Source organism: Protopterus annectens, chromosome 1.part1 (assembly GCF_019279795.1).
Source record: "Protopterus annectens isolate FY-2018-M chromosome 1.part1, PAN1.0, whole genome shotgun sequence".
Taxonomy (NCBI): Eukaryota; Metazoa; Chordata; order Ceratodontiformes; family Protopteridae; genus Protopterus; species Protopterus annectens.
The window spans coordinates 1,218,263,820-1,218,288,056 of record NC_056726.1 but is presented as its reverse complement, the minus strand read 5'-3'; the positions used below and the strand labels follow the sequence as shown (position 1 = coordinate 1,218,288,056).

The 24,237-nt window shown below is 42.6% G+C and overlaps 1 protein-coding gene across 2 annotated transcripts in view; it reads right to left on the bottom strand.

Moving 5' to 3' along the window:
- Window positions 1–24,237, bottom strand: part of LOC122809341 (protein NATD1-like) — a 398,090-nt gene that overhangs the window by 317,782 nt on the left and 56,071 nt on the right. The window contains exon 2 of one of the 2 annotated variants that reach the window (XM_044080753.1): window positions 13,989–14,057. The exons of the other annotated variant lie outside the window; for it this stretch is intronic. Coding sequence (XP_043936688.1) covers window positions 13,989–14,057 — 69 coding nt within the window. The remainder of the gene's footprint in view (window positions 1–13,988; window positions 14,058–24,237) is intronic. 2 annotated transcript variants of the gene reach the window in all.

Below are 24,237 nucleotides of genomic sequence, written 5' to 3'. Positions count from 1 at the left end.
ATTAGACGAATGCAGGAGGCCATGTACCCAAGGCTTGCAGTATTGGTCTTGCAGATAGCAGGGTTTTTGCGGCCACTTGTTTGAAGTAAGTTACCAAATGAATTTGCTTCTCTGGCATGAGGAAAGCCATCTGGGCAGTTGTATTCAAGCTTGCACCCAGGAATGTAATCTGTTGACAGTGTACCAGTTGTGATTTATTTTCATTTATGGTGTACCCCAGACAAGGCAGAACCCTTTTTACAAATGCCAGATTATTTAGAATTATGTCCTGGTTTTCTGCCTGAATAAGACAATCGTCCAGGTATGGATATATTTGAATATTTCTTTGCCTGCAAAATGCAATAACTGGAGCCAGGCACTTTGTGAATACCCTGTGCGCAGTAGACAAGCCAAAGGGCAGTGCAGAGAACTAATAATGCAAGTAATCGGCTTTGAAGCGTAGGTATATTCTGCAAGATTCCCTGATTGGGATGTGCAGGTATGCTTCTTTTAAATCTAGAGTTGCCAGCCAGGCATCTTTGCCTAGCACAGGAAGTAACTGGTGAAGAGTCAGCATCTTGAATTTTGGAATTTCCAGAAAGGTGTTTAAAGTACACAGGTCCAGAATTGGATGCCATGATTTGTCTTTTCTGGGTACCAGAAAAAGCCTGGAATGGAAACGTTGTCCCTTTTCCTCTTCTGGTACCGGTTGAATAGCCCCCATGTTTAAGAGGGAAAGTACTTGTTTTTGAGCCTCTGCCCACTGATTTGGGGGCAGGTCTGGCCACCCATTTGGTGTTGGCAAAGTGTGGAAATGAAATCTGTATACCTGGGACACTATATTTAAAACCCATCTGTCCTGGGTTATGAGTTCCCAGTTCTTTGCATGAAGAACAATCTTTCCCCCCAAAGGGGTGGTTAAAAGGTAAGTGCTTGGTACTGGTAAAAGGAAGTCATTGAGACTGTTTACCATAGGGGGGTGTCTTGTTATTTCCAGATTTGGAAGTGGAGACCACCCACTGCTTAGTTCCGAGAGTCCCCTGGGACTGAAACCTGGGGTTTTTGCTGTGTCTGGGTTTGGCTTGAGAGGATCTAGAAGGGGCTGGAAAAGATAAATTCTTAGTAGGCCAGTGCCTACTAAATCTTGGAGGTTGCACTTGTAAGAAATCTTTAACAGTTTGCATAGATTTAGCTTTATCTTCCATCTTTTTTAGAACTTTTTCAGCCTTATTGCCAAACAGGCGGTCCTGATTTAAAGGAGCATCCAACAATTTAGCTTTAACATGATCACGCAAAGACTGCTCATTAAGCCAAGCATGCCTTCTAAGCACAGACCCAGTAACAGCAGCACTGCAGGAGGCTTCTAAAGAATCAAAACCACACTGCAAAGTATGTTTTCCAACTTGTTCAGCAGAATGCATTAAATCCCATAAATCTTTATTTTCCACACAATCAGGAATCAACATCATTTTCTGTTTAAGCAGTCCAGTAATATGCTGTTGATATTTTAACATATGAAATTGGCAGTTTAAAGCTCTGAATGCCAAGGTTGCAGAAGTATAAACCTTTTTACCCCATCTATCCAGTGCCCTGGAATTTCTATCAGAAGGGGTAGGATTTTTAGCAGTAAAAGCCTTAACGCCCTTGGGCCCTTGAGAAATGGTTTCTGGATCTGCAACAGGATTTTTGAAAAGGAACTTGTGGGACTCAGGAACCCCGTAGTATCTGTTAGGTTTACTAGGAGCCGGAGGCAGGGAATCGGGGGCCAAACTGGATTCCAAGAACACATCATCAACAATGTCTAGTACAGGAGGTATAGCCAAAGGCCTATGCTGAGGTAAAAGAAGGAAACCCCTAAGCCTCTTTTTTGAATCAGAAAATTCCTGACTTTCCCAGTGGAAATGCTCCTTTAAAGTATGTAAAGTTTCCCCAAAAGAAAAATCCTGAGGAGGGGAAGCAGAGGGAATGGAATCCTCTGCATCAGAATCCTCATAAGTAGGTATGGACAAATCCAGGTCATTAGAAAAGTCAGAAGAAACAGAATCCTGATCAAAAGATTCATAATCAAGTTCAGGCCTAGGCCTCTTGGGGGGAGGGGGGTTGCTTACCCCTGATTAGAGTAATTAGATCTTCAGACATTTTGATCATTTGTTTTTTTAGGCATAGGGGCCTGAACATGTGGCCTGGGCGTCATTTTTTTTAGACATAGATCAAGATTTAGGCCTTAGTAATGAAGGCGGTGTCTATTTAATATGCAAGTCTGTAAGCCTGAATACACCCTTAGAAGCCAGTGCCTGCACAGCGGTTCCAGACCCATCCAAGGCAGAGACATCCGCGGGTTCCATAGGTGAAGCATCTCGCGGCATACCGGACTCTGAATGGTCTCAGCAGAGGCCTGCGAATCAGAAGTAGCGGGAATCAGGGGCTGCGAAAGTGCCTCACTGACTACCGGCAAACTGGCAACTGGCTTAGGAGAAGCATCGTCACCAGTTTTGGACCTCGGCAGCCTGTCTCTGTCTTTATCTTTGCGTTTTTGCAGAATCCCAGTAGTCGGATGGCTAACCGACAACATTTCCGGAAATTAAACCGAGAACCGAAATATTTAGAGGCAAAAATGTACAGACGACGGATAGTGCGCTGATTAAATAAAGCACAAAACCGACAGCAAGGTACGTCGTGGTCAAGGCCTAGGCAAGGAATACAGTATGAATGAAAATCTTTATGAGGTATTTGCTTTCCACAAGTAATGCAATTATTAACTTTTACTGACATCGGTAAGGAGCAAGAAAAAGTTTCCCCAACGGGGTACTTAGCTTTAAGTTGAAGACTTCGGTTCTGAAACTCGAAAATGAAAATTTCAGGAGTTGGCTGACTGACACTTGCGAACTGCTTCTGCTTCGGGCACCGCACGGCAAGAAAGACTGATGTAATGGCGTCGGCTGCATGTTTTATACCCCTGACGACCTGACATCATGGAAGAAGGGACAGCAACCGATACAGGACCCAAGACTTTGTTAATCAGGCCGACTGAGGGCAACCTGCCAGCAGATTACCCATAAGTAATGAGTGCAACAGTGAAACACGAAGAACATCAGCGAGGCTTAAAATGACCTCTGAGTTGATAGCTATGATCCTCGGTGTGGTGGATGCTGTGTGCATATTCGGGTCTACATTAGACTGTCGAAATGGCATAACAGTGAATGCCATTTTGACGACACAGAGTGAAATGCTCAAACAGCGAAAGCTCAGGTCAGCAATTTTTTTCCTAGGGGAAAAAAAAAAATCGCTTGGCCTGAGCCGTGACATTGTCCTTTATTTCACTGTAGTGCGATCTCAGAGTTGGTATATTTAGTTAGGGGGGGTGTGGGGGCCCCCCACTTTAAATTGTTTTAACTGGTATGTTTTTATTTGTTGGTCTACCAGTTTTTTTCCTTAGGGAAAAAATTGGTGACCTGGGGTTTCGCTGTTTGAGCATTTCACTCTGTCATCGAAATGGCATTCGCTGTAATGCCATTTTGACAATCCAATATAGACCCACATATTCTTGACAAACTTATCTGTATGCAAGACTTTTGCCTCTGAGGAAATTGTGCATGTACATCTCACACATACAGTGTTTGGTTATTTAAGGACTAAAAGGTTGTCAGTGAATGTGACACAATTGCTACATTGTCTCAAGATGCCCATATCCACCAAGCTGGCTATGGAGACATTTGGAAATTGCATATCCATGTTGTCCGGACTGTATTAATGTGGGCTATCAGGACTTGAGGACTGGGTTTTACAGAGGTCTTCTAGGGTGGTCTCTGGGGTTAGGGACTAGAGTTAAATAGTTCTAGGATATGGTATTAGTGCTATCTGATGAGCAAGCTAGCTGCTCCGAGCTTTACTCTGTGGAATGAGTCACTAAATTGAAGGTTACAGTCCTAGTACTAGTCTTACAGGTAAACTTCTGTGTTTGCTCTCTTAGACAGACCAGTCTAGTGGCAGTAGATGGTGGCCTGAACATCCCAATCCTCTTAATGTAAAAGCACAAAAGGATTGCTTGAGAGTATATGCTACCACAAAACAACTTTAACAAACTATCTTGACAAGGTGATTTCAAGTCAGACCAAAAAAATGTATACAGGGAATTAAAACAAAGGAAACTGTAGAATCCCTTTAACAGGGCCAAATCTGCAGGAATACAACAATCGGCTGGAGCGCCTTCTGTGCGGAGTCTGCATGCCCTCCACGTGGTCGACTGAATTTAAAGACCTGCAGGTAGATGTGCGTGCGCATGTGTGGGTGTGCCTTCTTTGAAGGTTGGGTGCCGGGCTGGCAACTCGACACAGTAAAAATTCACTGCCAAACATTAGCGGACTGGAGTTCCGCTGTGGCGACCCCTAACTGGGAAAAGCCGAAAGACAGTTTACAACAATTAGGTACCAACAAATGTAAATACAAAGTAACAAATTACACTGTAATGTTGCCAGAAAAGCTTCTAAAAATTGCAGTTCTCAGCAAATCAGCAAACAGTACAATATCAGAGTACTTAAAATTATTTAAAGTGCAAAAATCTTCAGATAAAGAAGTTAAATAAAGTGCAAAACAGTAAAATAAATCTTTTACCTGCCATGGATGGCACAGGATTTATTCATGACCCTCTCAGAGGGTGACAAGGATGTTAAGTAAATGGAAGCTTTGTGAAAATAAGGATTTATAGTAAGGGAGGACAGTCAAAGAGAAACACGTGTTTACTAAGGGTTCTCAGTATTATGGATCTGTGTAAAACAATGGGTGGGAAAAGTGCTTAATTGGCTTACACAGCTGACAACGGCAATCAAAGGGGAGGGAAGGACTTTGGTAGTCAGATTACCGTAAGTGGTGAAAGCTAGAGACATCGGCTTTTAAAATGACAGCAGCAAAAGGATGGGAGGGTTAGACGAAAAATTTAAGCTGATATAAGAAGCTAGATGGATCAGATACTACAACTTGTTGTCCACAGTACATCAGGTCAGCATGTGAGCCAAAATGGCAAGGAAAATGTTTTGGCCCAGCGATTTATGGTCTTAAACAAAACTTAGGACAGCATCCAATCAGTAAAACAAATCTGTATAACCCAGAGAAAAAAACAGACCTAAGAGCTTTTACAAAAAGCCAAGCTACCACTAAGGCTGGTTATAAATACTATGGCCTCTATTTTTAACAATACTGTCTCAGCTAAAGGACAAAAAAAAAATTTACTTCCAAAAAGACTCAAACAGATGCAAGAAGCCAGACAAATCAAATACTACTGTTTGCTGTCCATGGTACATCGTGTGAACACGTAAGCCAAAATGACAAGGACATTTTTTTGGCTTAGTAATGTATTCCTTAGGATTCAATAAACTTTCTGTATGTTTCAAGGTTACTTATTTGTACAATGACGAGAGGTGAGCAGCAGCACTAATTACATATTCATGCCGTGCACGTATTTAAACATAAACAAGCAAGGTTTCATGTCTGGCAAGAGTGTTAAGCAACACTGAAACAAACCTGGTTACCTCAGAGCAAAGTAGGTTAGCAGGATTGCACAGAATGCCACAGTGATCACCAGGACTTAACACATAGTTATGTATATGGTCCAAACACAGTATAGGACAGTGTATACAGTGCAGAGGATTGTGTACTTCCATTCCAGGCATTCAGAAGTTGTGTAAATTATATGTAAGGGTACATGGATTGACACGTAAAACAGTCAGGGGAAGTGTATGTACTGAATAGGGACACAGATGAATTGTAGGAATGAACATACACAAAGAGGACAGGTGAAATATTTTAATGTACAGCAGATGAGGGCATGTCAATGGAAGACAGTTGTAGCAGGAACACCAATCACACAATATAGTACAGTATGAACTGCACAGTGAAAATGTGTATCATGCGACTATCACACAAGGTGACATAACAATGGAGATGTCGTCTTTATGAGATAAGCATCCTTACATGAACAATGCAGAGGAAATCTATCACAGATGTATACAATCAGGGTAGGGTGCATATTGTGAAGCTGTGCAAAATGATTTGCCTGAATATGAGAGTAATCTCAGCAGAGGTCTCCAACAAGTGGCACACAGTTACGGGCTCATGGACAACAGTAAAAGAAGTATCTACAATCATGGACAATATCAGAATAATACCACCAGTAATCTCATGTCTCTGACATAACATATGTGATTCTGAGTGATCAGAGATGGTTCTGCACAAATACACTTGTACAACTATTATGACAGGTCAGCAACTTATGACGGTAATCAACCACACCATCCTGACACTACATCTGCTGGACATATTAGGAGGGACACTGCTATACCTGTATGTGACATTATGATCAATACAGGCTAGTTGACTTGCGTGCATGGCATTATATATATGTATGCGTGTATATATATATATATATATATATATATATATATATATATATATATATATATATATATTTATATGTATTTATTTATTTTACATCATTTGGTGACCGGGCTAGTCAAACTGGATATATGTCATTTTGGGGAGATAAGCTCCAAGACATGGTCCAAATACAATAATACAAGTACAAACAAATAAAAAATAAGAAATAAAATCTAATATTCTAGTAAAAATAGCAATTTCCTGGTATGGAAAAAAAAATGCATCAACAATGGTAACATGTATTTCAGCATAGAGGCTGTAACAGGATGTAACACTGAGGTAAAAAGTCACAAACAGTGCAAATTGAAAGAACTTAGACAACAATGCAGGTTAAATCAAAGGTAGATAAAAGGAAATAATCATAGTAAAAAAGAAAAAAAAAGAAAATCATCAGTACTTGCAACATGTGAATTACAGCAGAAAGGTTCTAACACTGAGGACCTGCAGTATAATATAGTGCTATTTTATATATGTGCGTATGTACATATGTCAAGAATCTAAATGGGAACACTCAGATCTGCTCTGAGTTACAGCATAATGGCACTAAATATACAGAACCAACTGATATTGCCAACATCCTAGCAGATCGGTTCAGTGCTAACTTTACCCCCCTCTCACCCCCTAGAGGGCCCATCTCTATATCGGAAGAATGCAAAGTTCCTATAATCATGGCTGCACAGGTAAAAAACACACTCTCCAAAGCCAAGAACACAGCATCCATGGGACCTGACAATATCCCAGGCTGCTTTCTACACGAACTACAGAATGAACTGGCACCCTACCCAAGTACCATGTTCAATCATAGCCTCACCTCAGGCTTTGTACCCATTGAATGGCGCACCATGACAGTTATCCCACTCCACAAAGGGGGAGCCACGACGGACCCCAGGAACTACTGCCCCATTAGCCTGATGAGCCTGGTCTGCAAGGCCATGGAACGTATCATCATGGAACTCATAAACAAAGACATTGGTAATCTCCAAACTCTGGACCCTACTCAGTTTGGATTTGTAAAAGCAGATCATGTCTCCTAAACCTGACTGACTTCTTTGAAGCAGTCACCAAAGCCATAAATGATGGTAAAATGGTTCACACAGCTTATCTAGATCTCGCCAAGGCTTTCGACACCATCCCCCACTCTGGAATTATAGATAAGCTCACTAAACTAGGTATAAATCCCTATGTCATAAGATGGGTTGCCAACTGGCTCACGGACAGAACCTACACTGTGAAAGTAGCGGATTCCAAATCCGACATCAGACCAGTGACAAGTGGAGTACCACAGGGTTCAGTCCTGGGTCCTCTCCTGTTTGGTATCTACTTCTCTGAAGTGCAGGCCAACACAGAAGGTCTTTGGCTAACAAAGTTTGCAGATGACTGCAAACCAGGAGCCATAAATCGAAACTCCTAACGATGTGGACAAACTACAAAAGGGCCTCACTGAGACAGATACCTGGTGTCAAAGCCATGGCCTGAAGCTCAATGCCAAAAAGTGTATTGTCATCCCCTTTGGTAAAAACTCTGTACCCATGAACTACCACATAGCTGGTAGTCTACTTAATGCCGAAAATGTGATAAGAGACCTTGGGACACAGGTGGACAGTAGTCTCTCCTTTGATAATCACATTGCCACAGTGGTCAGGAAATCCTTCTACGTGGCTCATCTCATCACAAAAGGATTCTCATCCAGGAAAAAAAAAGAGGTCATTGTTCCCCTCTACTCATCACTCATTAGACCCATTATAGAGTACAACGCCCCTTTTGGTATGTACCTCACAAGACATCTACAACAACTGGAAAGACCTCAGAAATACCTCACAAAGAGGATTACTGGCCTCAAACAGATGCCGTATGCAGACAGTCTCAAAAAACTACAGCTTTACTCCATCGCATATCGCCTACTCAGGGGCGATCTCTGCCTAACATACAAAGCTATGTCAAACCCAGAGCTGTTGGATATGCTCCACTTAAAGAAATCCCAATCCCTCCGAGCTACACGCTCTAGAGACCTTAACCTTGTCACCACAATAAACAGAACATGCTGGAGGGATAGATTCCTGTCCCAGAGACTTCCCATACTCTGGAACAGACTACCTATGTCAAACAGAGCTCCTCATTAGCACTCTTCAAGAAAGATCTTGATGATTGGATGGGAAATTCACCCCGGGGATCACTTCTGTGGCTCTGCTCGACAGGGGCATAGGAAAATAATTTTCTTGGGTGGCAGAAGCCAGGGTACATTTCTTGGCTAGGCTTGTAGGCCGATAGCCTAGTGCCTACCTATGAACCTAAATAAATATATATATATATATATATATATATATATATATATATATATATATATATATATATATATATATATATATATATATATATATATATATATATACTGCACCATCAAACAGTAATATGTATGGAACAAAAAGAATACCTAGGTATGGCCAATAACATGTGTGATAGCTCACTGTGTCAAAGGTGGTACACTTCAGTTACACATCACTGGAAGACTTGTAGAGAGGTACATGAAGAAGGGGTACACTGTACTCCGTTATTGATGGGATGAAGGCTGTGAACTATGGAGGTATTACGGCTTTTGATGTGGATATCCTTCACATACTCAGTAGTTGTGTTACATACAAGGCAGTAGTCACAGCACTATGGGTGTATGTTGGTGGATGTTCCACATATAATCTACCAAAGGATGCAGGTCACATACCATTTGATCTGCTTATAGGGTGTGATGTCTACATTATCCTTGGGTTGTACATTTGTTTTCATGATGTAACCAATTCCACCATGATTTTGTTTCATCTCATGTGCTGTCATGGCTGTGGCAGCAATCTTTGGTGCGTGTTGATACTGTCTGCATTACATTAATCTCACAGTTGGAGTCAATGATTGCCCACAATCTGTAGCCCTTACAGCTGTTTGGACACAGGATGTGTATGTCATCTGTGATGTCTGTGATTTAAATAATGGACAGGAAAGGGCCTAACAGACAGTCCTGATGTACGGACCCGAGATATAGGTCACTTCACACCCTTCAATATATTTGGATGCCACGCATGTGATCCACTGGTCTACCTACTTGGTGATATAGCTGTTTATGGCCAAATCTGAAAGTGCCGATTGGATACCTCAGTGTGAATTTGTGTCAAATGCCTTGGCCTTGTCATTCAACAGCATGATAGTGTTGTCATCATGCATGCCCTCAATGACCTCTTTGAGAACATCAGATGTAATGGACATGATGTAGCATTAACAACTGACAGAGGTCTGTTGCACACAGCCAAGATATTACAAATGTCCATTTAGAAAAGCTCCATGATGACATAATGGTCTACCTCACAGCTGAGGAATTTCAGAATGTGTCTATACATGCATTTATCAGGTGCTGCCCCCCCCCCCCAACTCAGATGGATGCATGTTGATGTACAACCTTCTACAGGAACATAGTCCATGTGGAGGGTGTGTTGAAGTATGTATTCAACCGTGTCAGGAAGGTGTATGTGCAGAGTCATGCCACAGGCAATCTGTGATGTTCTCATACCACTGACTCTGTGCGATAGTCCTGGATGAAGTTAAGACAGCACATGCTGCCTATTTTGATCTGGCCTAGGGTTTTGACACAATCCCCCACTCACGTATCATTGAGAAACTATACCAGCCGGGGATTAACCCTTACATCAGTAGATGGGTAACCAACAGTCTCACTGACAGAACACATACTGTGAAAGTACCAGGGATCTGTGCTTGGCCCTTTACTGTTTGGAATCTATTTCCCCACAGTTCAGGCTAAAGTATATGGCCTTTGCTTTACCAAGGTTGCTGATTCTTGCATACTGGATGCAATCACCAAGTCCACCAATGATGATAACATACTAACGGAGAAGCTGATATAGACAAATGATTGGTGCCAAAGCCACATGGTCTTACAAATAAATGCAAAAATGTCTCTTTACTTTGGCCTTCTGCAAAGTGGAATTCCCTGCTAATTACAGCATTGACAACACACACACTATGCTGAAACCCAGTGGTGCAAGACCTGGGAATACATATAGATAGCAATCTGAACTTCAACTACCAAGTATCCACAGTGGGATGGAAAGACTGTTGTGCACAACATAAGTCACGCCATCATATTCAGATTTGAGGATTATATAACAGCACTGTACTCAAAGCTCATCAGAACACTTTGTTGTTGTGTCTTTTGGCTTTTCCCGGTTAGGGGTCGCCACAGTGGAACTCCGGTCCGCTAATGATTGGTAGTTGATTTTTACGTGCCAAGTTACCAGCCCTGACGCACAACCTTCAACGAAGGTACGCCCATTCGCGCATGTCTCCACGCAGAAGACGCTCTAGCTGAGAATCGAACTGGACAGCATCTTACTGTGAGGCGACACCGCTACCACCGCACCACCACCGCAAATGTAATACTCCTTTTTGCATGTACCTCACTAGACACCTGCAGCAGATGGACAGACCACAGGGGTTTCTCTCCAAGAAAACACAGGACCTACAAATCATGCCATGCCGTATGTGGATAGACTGAAAGCCATGTCACTAATCTGTATCGTATAGGATGAGGTTGACTTCAGAATGGCCTCCAGGCCAGTCTCTGCCCATGCCCTGGTGGGAATGGTGCACATCCACAAATCAGATATAGCTAATGACATCAGTAGTGTCTGCTGAGGAGACTATGGCAAAAGCAGTGACCCACATGCTGGTGTAAAAGGCTCTCCTTAATGTCAAGTCCACAAACAAACACCCCAGTTGACTGCAGTGAGAACAGAACCCCCTGCCTAGCTAAGTACACAGACTACAGAGCTCATTACTTTACACAAGCACCACAGCACAAGTCTGACTTGTACAAGGCTGCAGGATAACTTACAGTGGATATCAGCAGTGGATGTTAGAGAGAATATGTTGGGAGACCTGCATGAAATGGATGTGTAGGCATGTTCAACTGTGAAGACAGTTCTAGTTCTGCATGTTACCAGATTGATGTGCATGGTACATCACAAATTTGTTATTAATTTATATAGCGTAGTTGATATATTTGTCAACAAATACTGAGAGACCAGGGTTGCAGTGCATAGAAGGTAACACATGGCTGCATTGTAAATATCTGACATTCTCAGAGCCTTCATTTTAGGTTTCCGTATGTAGTTTCATGGCTTGAAGACTAAACAGACAATAAATGGCACTTTTGACTTTGCATAGTGCAATGGCAAGCAGTGGGTTTGCGAGATGGCAAGCAAAGTCTTTGCACATGCGAGATACACATTTCCACTACTTTCCTGTTTGTGCAAAGTTAAGCAGTGCATAAATGTGGGGCTAGTTGCTAAAATTCTGAGAGTAAGTACAGAATGTATGAAGCACACCTGCTGCTTAGCTGACTATGTGGAAGCAGGTGTAAATGCATTGACACATTTCTTTTTGAACCCAGATGATACTGGGTTCAAATCCAGGTGCATCTAATACCTTTAAATAAACAGTGATAATACAATGACATTATTCTTTATAGTATATTCAGCATATGTTACTGTGTGTTGACCTCACGTGTGGATGGGGGATTAGGCGGCAATGCTAGGAGGTAAACAGCAGCATTGTAGAGCAGCTCACTGTAGCTTGACATTGGTTTGCAATGCCAAATTCCGCATAACATAAAGGCCAAAAAGTGAAGGACTCCATTGCTTAGGGGTGTTGTGTGGGACTATTTTTTGGCCAGATTATAGGATTTAAAATGGGGTAGATAAGAAAGTTGTGAAATAGGGAGCAAGTAGGTGGAAGAAAAAAGGGAAAGAAATACAGGAATGTGCAGGACAGAGGTAGGAAAGAATCACAGCTATCCATTTCTTTAACAGTGTAATCTGAAAATATGTACAGAATATTACATGAATTTGGACTGTCACAAAGTGGGGTGACAGCAACACAATCATGTTGTATAGCCAATTGGACCAAATCAAGTGCGTCAAGAAGACGTGTGCAAAATGGAGAGCTATGTATGAGATGATATTTATTTTGTGGTACAGGTGCCCCTTTTTTAATGCAGTAAGACAGGAATGCTAGGGTAAGGGATGTTGGTATTTCTGGGTCAGGTAAGTTTGGTAGGTGAGGAAGCAAATGCAAACAAGACAAGACACAAGGATGGTGAGGGACACAACAGGTTGGAGGACATCATGATTGGGGTGAGGGAGGGGACAACACAAGCTCATGGCCGCCAAACATGGAGACCGTGAGAATCTAGTCCTCACCAACAGACCAACACTGTCATCACTGTCCCCTTACTCCTCTGGGTGCTGGAGTGCTTGACATCTTCTCCATTCGCTTACCATGAGGGAGCACAGCCTCTCCACTTGGCATAGGAGTACACCAATGGTGCAGTGCACAACCATAAGCACCAACCCAGGCATCTCCTGGCAGGTGATGAAATTCCCACCTCCACCACTACTCCTGGAGGGTACCACAGCACCAGCTGCAGGGGCAGTGCTACCCGAGGGCACATGTGCAGAGGCAGTGCTGCCAGGTTGGATCCCAGATGTGCTTTGGTGCTGGAGCCGGTAGAACAAGGGCAGGCTGACCCACTGTGGCTGGCCTACATCGCTGTGCTGTGAAGCATTTAGTGATTTGTTACAGATGGCTGACCTATGGAGACATTTTGATGACACATAATTGAAAATAAAAAAAGAGAGAGAAGGGCTTGGGTGAGAAAAAAAAAAAAGAGATAAATTAGTATCATCATATGTGACATACAATGCACTATCACAATTATACAACTATTTTATCTGAATTATATTTACATGGGGTCTACTTTACATCAACAAAATGCCATCTACCCGAAACCCATTTCACCGAGATGAAAAGATTGACAGCACCAACACACCAACGTCTCAGAATACCAACCTACCACTCCAGGTAAGTAACCACTCGGCCATCCAAAACAAACACCTAAACGTAAGAGAAACATACCCACCCATGTGGGGGCTTCACCCCCCCCCCAACAAAATATACCAACACTACCATGGAGGTAAGGGGCAAAGTTCAACAGGAAGGAAGAGCGGTTACTTACCTGGAGTGAACAGTCGGTGTTCTGGGACGTCGGTGTGTTGGTGCTGTCCGTCTTTTCATCTCGATGAAACAGGTTTCGGGTAAGTGGCATTTTGTTTATCTCAATTAGACCCACGTAAGTATAAGATCTATCAACTACAAACTACATTTACAGATTGCTTAAAGTAATCCTTGCAATGTGCATACAATGTATGCACACATATGCTTGGTCCAAGTATACTGACTACAGTTAACAGGGCATTTATGCCACTTAAATGGAGTTTAATTGATGCAATATTATGAAGGAAATGCAGTATTGTATAACTGCTGCTCATGGTATTTGAACCCAAAACCTCTGACTACAGTCTAACACTTGACTCAAAGTTAGTTTATGCTACAGACTTATGTATGCACACTTGCTTTTACAGTTAGTATATGCATGGTCACTTTGCTACCACTGTATAGAATACCAAAAAAATATAATTAACTTTTAAACCTACAATAATACTTCTGTTGTGCTTCATACATACCACTCGCTTTCCTCAGTCTCTCTAGACATTCAGCATGAGCCTGACGATTCAACTGTATGTCGGCATTAGCTGTGAAAAAGAAAAGAACAGAAGAGCATTATGCATACCAGTCTTGCCTATATTTAGCTTTACGTGTATTAAAAATTCTCTTTATTACCATACTTACATAACTGTGGGAGGTCAACAGTTTGAAATTCAATCAACCACTGATTAAGGGTATGCCTCCTTGCACCTTTGTAGGTCGTTGAAGTGGTGCCTACACTGTTCTCCAGTGTGTGGGATGCCAGTCCCACTGGATACATCATTAGCCAAACTACTCCAAGCCTCAGACTTGTACTGGGAGCCAGAATAGTCCCTCTGCAGAAATCTTTGGCTGTGGCACTTCACCAGGAGTCCAATAAATATCCTGGACTCCTGAACACCCCACATCTGCACCCTAAACTGAGCAGCTTGCCCTCTAACACCAGGCATGTCTAATACCAAGCATAGAGCAATGGCAACTAATGATTTCCCAACAATTCCTGCTACGTGTTTACTGGTAGTGCACAAACCCAAGAAATGATGCCAACCGCATTTGCGTGATGTTAAGAGGAGAGCAACAGTGCCAAGCAGGGAGGAAAGCAGATTTTGAAACTGGAAGGTTAATCTTACACCTGACAGTAGTTTGAGGGGTGTGTCTGCTGCTGTAAGTTGGAAATAATATTTTTAAAATTGGAAGGTAACTGTTAGGTGAGTTAACTTTACAGACATCCCCCCCCAAAACAACAACAATGTATTGAACCGTGTGTACGGTGTGTATTTAATAACCTGTCCTGTCAGAACAGGGTTAGACACTTATTAAAACAATGTCATTAAATACTAAACAAACTACCTTAAAATGTACTAAAACACAACAAGTAATAGACACCTATCTTCTGGTTGGTCAAATGCAAAATATGCGCATTGGAGGACTGTGTGCATTAAGTGCAAAATTGTACACCTAATGTAACCAATTTTTAAGTTTAAGTATACATGCGAGCGAATAAACTTCGTTCAATCGATTTTGCACTGGGGGGGGGGTGCAGTGCGATAGTGTTACACGTATGGGCACCCTTTCAATATTTAGACTTATTATACATCTGGGACATAACTGTAGCCCTGTTCAGTACTTCACATACATGCACTGACAACACATTCAACATTAGCATTTGTATGTTTTTATATGGTAATGCTCGTTGATATAACATCCTGGTTTGTAGTAATACACATATACACTTCTCGCTTCTGAGAAGTAGAGTGTAAAATAACTAGAATGCAATGCATGAAACACATTGAACCACTGTGTTTAACTCAAATTACTTGTTGTTAGGTTTTCTTGATTTTTGCATAGTCTTTCTCTTTAAAAGGTGAAAAGCAAGTCAGCACTGCTCTGACTCTGAAAAAGTTAACTTTAAGTAACATCTGTCATGTGACTACTTGTGCTGCATTTAAATTCCCTTTGACTTACAGAGTGCATTTGTCTGAAGAAGTCTGTTTATATTAACAGACGAAAAGCGCTTTACACTTGGATTTGTTGATTCTTGTTTTTTGGCTTATTTTGGACTTTTTTCCATCACAACATTGGTTGTTAAAGGACACTGACTTTATTAAATACTTGTTTGTGGATGCTGGCATTTTTCCTGAGCTGTTTTTCTTGTTTCTTAAATCCATCAGTTCGTTGAAAGGTGGAGACACCCAAGAGGCAGAAGATTGAGACCCGAAAGCCTTCAGGTACACTGACTCCTCATCAGAAGGGGTGACAGAGGGCCAGCCGCACCTCTGTTTAAAAATCTCCAAGATGTCTACGAAGGAGACATCAGAGGACGACTTGGGGGACCCTTCCGACTCCTCGAGGTAAGTGTCAGATGCCAAAGACTCATCCTGGGATTCTACATGCTTCCTCTTACAAATCCTCTTCCGTGGGGGCTCCTTGGAAGGACATTCCGGGGAGGTCTCAGAAGAGTGGGGGCCACTAGCCGGTGGCTCCTGAGGCTGGGGGTCTCTGCTGCCGCTGGAGGGAGTAGGAGCCGAGACAGAAGTAGGTGCTATGGGGGGGAAGAGTGCCAGTACCTCTGGTAGGAGCTGACAGTCAGGACAGCACACTCCTCATCATCTCGAAAGCCGACCTCTCCGGCTCCAAGGATCTCTCCAGCTCAGAGGATGCCATTGGCACCACAGCCATCAGCTCCGAGATAGACGCAGGGTCCAAACTCACCTAGCCGATGCGCTGAGAGGAAGACTGTGAACCGAAGAAGTTCGGTTCCAAGCATCCCTGTCGGGGCCGGCCGGAGAGCTTCGACCCCTGGACACTACTGACAGCACCGAAAGTGTCGGAGCAGAACTCAGCTCCGAAACAGCCACAATGGGAGCTGGAGCTGAAAGTTCCACCAGTGGTACCAAGCACTCTGGCTCTGAAAGACCACCATGGCTTGGTGGAGGAAAGAACACAGATGGTTAAATGGGCTCGAGTGGCTCCGGAGCCGACTGGGTCAGAGCCAACTACAATTTAGGCAAAGCAGATGACTTCAAAAGTCTCAGCACTACCCTCTCCACATCTTTTTCCGATAAACTTCTGGAAGACCTGGATGACACAGTAGGAGATCGAGATCTCGAAGGCACAGGAGACTTCACTAACAAGGAGACTGGTAGAGGCTCCATAGACAGGCTCCAAGAAGTAGTCTCAAGAGTCTCAGCAGTCAGCTCCAAAAAACTTGGAACCGACCCTGCAACAACAATGCCACTCTCAGTCGGCTCTGAGGACTGTGGAGCCGATGAGACAGTTTTCGCCACTTTAAGAGGTGGCTCCAAGACACTAGCCGATGCCAGGGAGGGCCTCTTGGCAGATTTAGACTTTCCTTTGGTAGATTAAGAGGATGATGAGGAACTAGACAAATCTTCCTCGAAGGAAGGTTTAAGAAGACCTTTTAGAATTAACTTGTTCTTCCTTTTCCTCCAACACCCTAGGACTAAATGCATGACAAAATAAACAGGTATCCTGGAAATGGATGGCCCTTAAAAAGTAAACACAGTTACCATGACTGTCCATTAAGGACATCTTTTGGGAGCACTTAACACATTTCTTGAAGCCAGATGGCTTATGCTCCTTACTTTCTTTAGACATTCTGAAAATCAGTATAACACACTCACAGAGAAGGAGGAATAGGTCCTCTAACTTAAATGGGCCTAGCCCTGCAGAAAGGAAAGATCCCACGAGGACTAGGTCCTCTAACTTAAACGGGCCTAGCCTGGGCAAGAAGGGATAGGGTCTTCCAACTTAAACAGACCCAGCAGTTATGTAAGATATCACACTCAATTGAACAGTAGAGGACGAGAACATAAGGTCAACTATTAAGCACAAACAGAACGAAGTTCTGTTAACAATATTAGCGAAACAATGCTAACAGCAAGCTAATAAATACTAAATAGTAAGCGGAAAAACGCCAAATTCTAATTAAACACAGAATACTAGTGCACAAAAGGTGCCTACTCTAATCCAAAATGAAAGCCAGTACACAGGATATCAAGAAAGAAATTAACAGCCAAAAGCCAAAAACCGCACCAAATGGCGCAAATAGAAGATAACAGCTACGCTAACTGAATAATACCAACAGTAAATATTTTAACTATATTGAACTATATAGAACTATTCTAAGCTAAACAATCAAGAAAACTTTGAAAAAGGTGAAAAATATGCAAACACTTAGCCAGAGCCAAGGAGAAGCACAACTAAACTCGTCGACGCGGCGCACAAGATCTGGGGATTATACTGGTGTACCATAGGATACCTACCTAGCCACGAGCCAACCAGAAGTCTTCCAGCTTGTAAATAGGCCAAGTCTGAGCTGAGGATCGGCTCCGATCTCCATATGTAAAGAATGAAGGTGAGATAGGACTATGTGGTGTTTTCCCCTTACCAATAAGTGTTGACAGCCCTGGTATTAGAAACATCCCATAATTGAACTGGAAAATCATATCGGGTAACTCAAAACTGGTTAACATTGTAGGTGAAATCCCCAAATTTGTCCAGCAGAGACACTGAAGTGATCCCTGGGGTAAACTTTTTTTCCCATCCACTCGTCAAGGTCTCTCTTGAAGAGTGTTAGTGAGGAGCTCTGCCTAATGTAGATTGGAATCTTATTCCAAAGCATGGGAAGTCTCTGGGACAGGAATCTATCCCTCCAGCATGTCCTATTTATTGTTGTGGTGAGGTTTAGATCCCTAGAGCATGTGGCTCGAGGGGATATGGTTTTCTTTAGGTGGAGCATGTCCATCAATTCTGGGTTAGACATGGCCTTGTATGTCAGGCAGAGATCACCTCTGAGTAGGTGGTATGTAACAGAGTACAGCTGGAGTATCTTCAGTCGAGCTGCATAGGGCAACTGTTTGAGGCCAGTGATCCTCTTGGTGAGGTACTTCTGTGGTCTTTCCAGCTGTTGCAGGTGTCTTGTAAGGTACATCCCAAATGGGGTGTTGTACACTACGATGGGTCTGATGAGTGATGAGTAGAGGGGCAAAATTGCCTCTTTTGATCTGGATGCGAACCTTTTTGTGATTAGGGGGGCCACATAGAAGGATTTTCTAACCACTTTGGCAATGTGATTATCACAGGAGAGATTACTATCTGCTTGGGTCCCCAGATCCCTTATTACGTCTTCTGTATTTAGGGGACTACCACCAATGTGGTAGTTTGTGGGTACTTTGTTTTTTCCAAAGAGGATGACCATGCACTTTTTGACATTTAGCTTGAGACCATGATTTTGACACCAGGTATCCGTCTCAGTGAGACTCTTTTGGAGGATGTCTGTGTCAGCCGGAGAGTCAATTATAGCCCCTAGTTTGCAGTCATCTGCGAACTTGGTTAGCCATAGTCCTCCTGTGCTTGCCTGTACCTCTGAGAAGTATATGCCGAACAGGAGGGGTCCTAGGAGTGGGCCCTGGGGAACACCACTTGTAACTGGTTTAGAGTCGACCTAGCTCCCGTAACTCTCACCATGTGGGTTCTGTCCGTGAGCCAGCTGGCAACCCATCTTGTGATGCAGGGGTTTATGTTCAGGCTGGTGAGCTTGTCTATAATACCAGAATGGGGAATGGTGTCGAAGTCCGTGGCGAAGTCTAGGTAGGCTGTGTGTACCACCTTTCCCTCATCTATAGCCTTGGTAACTGTCTCAAAGAAGTCCACCAGGTTTAGGAGGCATGATCTGCCCTTAACAAAGCCGAACAGGGTAGGGTCCAGTGTTTGGAGGTTCCCAATGTCTCTGTTAATGAGTTACATGATGATGCGCTCCATAGCCTTGCAGACCAAGCTACTCAGGCTTATAGGGTGATAGTTCCCGGGGTCTGTTGTGCCTCCACCTTTGTGGAGGGGAATAACCATTTTTGTGCGCCACTCTATGGGTACGTAGCCTGTGGAGAGGCCGAGTTTGAACAGTGTGTTCAGGTGAGGGGTTAGTTCATCTTTGAGCTCGTGTAAGATGCAGCCTGGGACACCATTCGGTCCCACTGATGTAGTGTTTTCGGCTTTGGAGAGGGCTGTTTTGAGTGTCTGATTTCAGGGGCCCTACATTCTTCTGGTATGGTTATGAGCCCTTTTGGGGGAGAGAGGGGGGTGAAGTTTGCACTGAACCTGTCTGCCAGGATGTTGGCGATATCGGTCGGTTCAGTGTATTTTGTGCCATTCTGCACTCACTCGGAGCAGATCTGAGCATTGCCACTTAGATTCTTGACATAGCTAAAGAATGCCTTGTAGTTATCTTTGGAGTCCTTGGCAATTTTTCTTTTGAAGCTCGCCTTGGATGATTTTATGAGGGATCGTAGTTTTTGCTGATACTGATCAGGGATGTCTTCCCTTCTTGGGATTTTACCCTTTTCTGTACTAGTTTCCTCCTTCTATTGTATAGCTTGTTTATGGCAGGGGTCCACCAGACTGGTTTCCTTTTCTTGGAGGAGTGAGTCTTGGTTTTGCTTGTGATAGCAAGATCTATGCATTCTTGTAAGCCCATAGAATGCATTAATAAACGATTTTGCAACTTGGACAGCGTTATCCTTTAGCATGGGGGCTTTGAAACTTTCCACCTCGGTCCTAAGTAACGTGAAGTTTGCTTTTGAAAAGTTTTTCATGGTGGCTTCCTTGTCCGGGGGTGGGGGCGGAATGTGAATAGCCAAAGTGACTTGTTTATGGTCAGATCTAACCAGCAAGGGGTTGAGCTCTGGTGTGGAACACCAGTTGCCCATGTTGGTGATGACCAGGTCCAATATATTGTCACCTCTGGTGGGAGTGTTGACCAGTTGATCCAGGGCATTTGAGTTTATAAATTCTAGGAAATGTTGGGCAAGGGAGTTGGTACTTGAGTAGTTCTCCCAGTTAATGTTTGGGTAATTGAAATCACCCAATACTAGGGCATTTGGTAGGACCTTTATGTTTCCCAGTGTTTCCAGAAATGCGGAATGGGGGTCCTGGGACATGGTGGGTGATCTGTAGCAAGCTACAATTTGAACTGCAGTTTTGCCCGTTGTTAGTTGCACGTGGATGATCTCTGAAGCATCATGCTGTGCCACTAACCTGGAGGTGTGGGTATCCTTGATGAATATGGATATGCTCCTACCTTTTGTATTTCGGTCCGGGTTCTGTGGCCGAAATGTATGGTATGAGTTGTAGCCTGGTAGTGCTGGGGTGCTCTCTGGAGCCTTAAACCAGGTTTCTGTTATTGCACATATATCAATTTTCTCCATAATGAGGAGTGCCTCGACTGCATGCATTTTGAGGTTTAGACTTCTTGCACTGAGTAGCATTACCCTCAGTTTTTTGTTACTTGTGCTATTTATCGCGGTGGGTTTGTCTTTTGAGCCTTGCCTAAAAAAGGCACTATGGGGGTGGCAAGAGCCTTGGCCAGTATTCCAAAGACCAAGGGTGACAGGTGCAAGCCATCTCTAGTGAAGCAGTGTGGCTTGTCGAGCATGTCATCCCAGGCGGACAGACACTGGATCCCCTTTGAATGACACCAGAAACTTAGCCAATTGTTGAAATTGATAATTTTTTTCTTTATACCGTAGTATCATTCGTGGTGAGGGCAGGATGCTACTCAGGGTCAGAGTTATACCGGCCTGGGATACATGATCAGAGAGCTCTTCCATGTCTCTTTACATATAGTCCAGGGAGGTACTGCTCAGGTCATTCACACCAACATGGACAATGACAGTCGTATTTGTACTTGTTCTGGAGTGACCGGAGTGCTTGTGTTATGTGGCAGTTCCTGGCTCCCGACAGGCAGCTAATACTAACCTTCTCCTTATTCAGCCTAGTGAGTGGGACGTCAAGTGTGCCTGACTATAGAGTCACCTATTACTAGTATGTTGGGTATGTTATTTTGCCTTAAGGGCTGTGACTGTGTGGCACACTGGTTTTGTGAAGTATGTGGAGGTTGCTTGGATGTCTGCTTTAGAGGTCTCTGTTGCTTTTGCAGATTTTTATTTAATTTAGAGCCTCTGAGTATGTTTGTGTGTTTTTTGCCGGTGCTGGTTTAATGGGTCTATGTGAGACTGGTGGTGTGATGCAAGTATTTCCATTGCATCTCTCGCATGTATTAGTGTTTGGTGGTAGGAGGAGAGGGTTGTAACATTGCCTCAAAATGCCCAGATTCACCAGATGGACTGGAGAGTACACCTGAAACTGCACTTTGGACATGCCTGGATAGGTACAGTGAACTGTTTTACTGACTGGCTGGTAAGGTCGAATAGAGAGCCTTGTCCTTCTGTACAGTACGGGGGGGGGGGTCTAGTGCTAGGGTTTATAAGTGCTTGCTATGTGTTTTTGGCAAGTGCCGGACTGAGAAATGAATGGCTTGAGTGCTTAAGTTGAAAGTTTGTCTAGTTCCAAGGGAAAAATTGAAGAGGAGATTTTGTGGAGCCGGGAATAGCTGTACCCTAACTAACCAGCGTTGCCCAGCACACAAAACCGGGCAAATGCGTTTTTTTTATAGATGGGAAATGAAAGAGATAGAAATTAGCCCAAAATGGCCAATAAACTACTAATTTCTGGGCTGAAACCACTCCTCCAGGGACAGATAGGCTCCTCAAAGCTCCCCTCTCTCACAGGTGAACAGGGAAACTTCCTTCTATCCAAGTAAGGTATGGGCAAACACAGATTTGTAACACAGCCCTGAATTCAGCACTAACCTGAAAACTGGCTATACTAGCTATACTATATTAGAAAGGCTGGAAGCAAGTATATTTTTTTTTGTTTTTTTTTTCAGAATATACAGCAGGTACAATCAAAAAAACAAAACACACACTGGAGCCAGAATAAATTTAGTGCTTTCGTCCCGATTACAGAACCTCTTCAGAATTCTGAAGTTCTGTAATAAACGAGACGAAAGCGCTAAATGTATTCTGGCTCAAGTGTGTGTTTTGTTTTTAAGAGGTATCTTATTTTTATGAGTTTTAAATACAATCAAAAAAACTTTAAATGCACAGAAAAAGATACTTATCGTTATATATCTCAGATCAGAGTTGTAGTCAATGCCCCTATTAATAAAGTAGGAAGAAACAAAAATACAGAAAAGCAGATGAATAAAGTGCAATATATATATATATATATATATATATATATATATATACACACACACACACACACACACACACACACATACATAAAACAATAGAAAACGAACTGATTTAAACAAGTTACCCAATTAACCAGAAAAAAGCTCAAAACTGAGCCCTGTTCTAGCAGTCTTCAATCAGACAAGTTCTAACTGCACATTCCTGCCACTAGGGTGCAGGGGAACCTTCTCCAAAAAAGATGGCCTGGATCATTGCTCAAGTTACACAAACAAGGCTAGATTCAGGCCTGAATCTGGTCTATGCTACAGCAACAAGGTGCACCAATTCAGAAAGAAACAGTTTAAATAAGCAGGCACAATAAGCCTGTGACCAGAAATTCCCAGCTCAGAAGGGCAGAATCCAGCCTCTCCTCCCACAAGAGTGCAGACCACAAACCTTCTTAATGTAGAATAACTGGCCTGAAGCCCAAGTGCTTAAACCAAAACTAATACACTTTTAGAATAGCACACACTGAGCCTTCAATCAGCAATTCCCAGCTTAGAAGGATGTAAGCTACCTGTCCTGCCACAACAGTGCAGACCACAAACCTTCTTAATATAAAACAACTGGTACTACCAAGCAGCAATAAATGCAGCAGAATACATAAAACTGAGTACTTTTAAGAAGAGGCAAAAGCAAAATAAAGTAGGAGGAAACACAAATACAGTAAAAGCAGATGAGTAAAGTGCAATTTTTTCTGTTAATAAAGTGCAAGAGAGGAAGAAAGAACCTAAGTGGGTTGGCCTTTCCAAATCTTCTCTCTGTATTAAGTAGAGTGAACACTAGACTCAGAATATGATCTCACTGCACTCGGTTAAGTGAGAAAATGAGATAGACCCAGGAGGAGTGTTCAAATACAGACTTAAAGAAGGGGCGGGCAATTCCAGAGCCACCAAAACAAGAACAGGGAAGGTGAGTGGGGAACTAACTGCAGAGAGACACACAGCACACTATTCAGTGAAACAATTAGGTAGCAGAAAAAATGAAATACAGTACTTTTAAAACTGCAAGTTTGCACTCAGCAGAAGACTAAAATACAGTACTGTAAGTTTGCACTTAACTTCAGCTTCTAATGCAGGTGATTGTAGCCAACCAAGTCCCAGAAATTCAGCATAGGAATTTTGTTTCTAAAAGTAGATAACAATTGCTCTAGCCAACATACAGTATATTTGGCTACTTGTGGTACCTGCCAACCAACAGTTTTACGTTGGAAAGAGCATTAGAAAACTTACATAGGATTTCTGAACATACAGTTGCTATTAAAAATAAAGATGTATCTAATGCCTTAGCCAAACACAGTGTTAGCTGTGTGGGGGTTTGCAAGTTCCACATTTTTTTTGTATTAGAGAAAGTTGATGCTACCCCTTTTATTAGTAGCTGCAACAATGTACTGGAAGTTTGCAAACTTAAAAGGCAAACTTTACTTAAAGCAGATCAGTTTCCTGGATTGAATGAAGTGATTAACATTAAATGTATTCTTAGAAACAGGTTTGTTTAATTTTAATGGCGTTTACTGTTTATTTATCTACATACATACATATATATATATTTTAAATATAAAATGTATTATTTTATGTTTTATATATATATATATATATATATATATATATTATATATATATATATATATATAT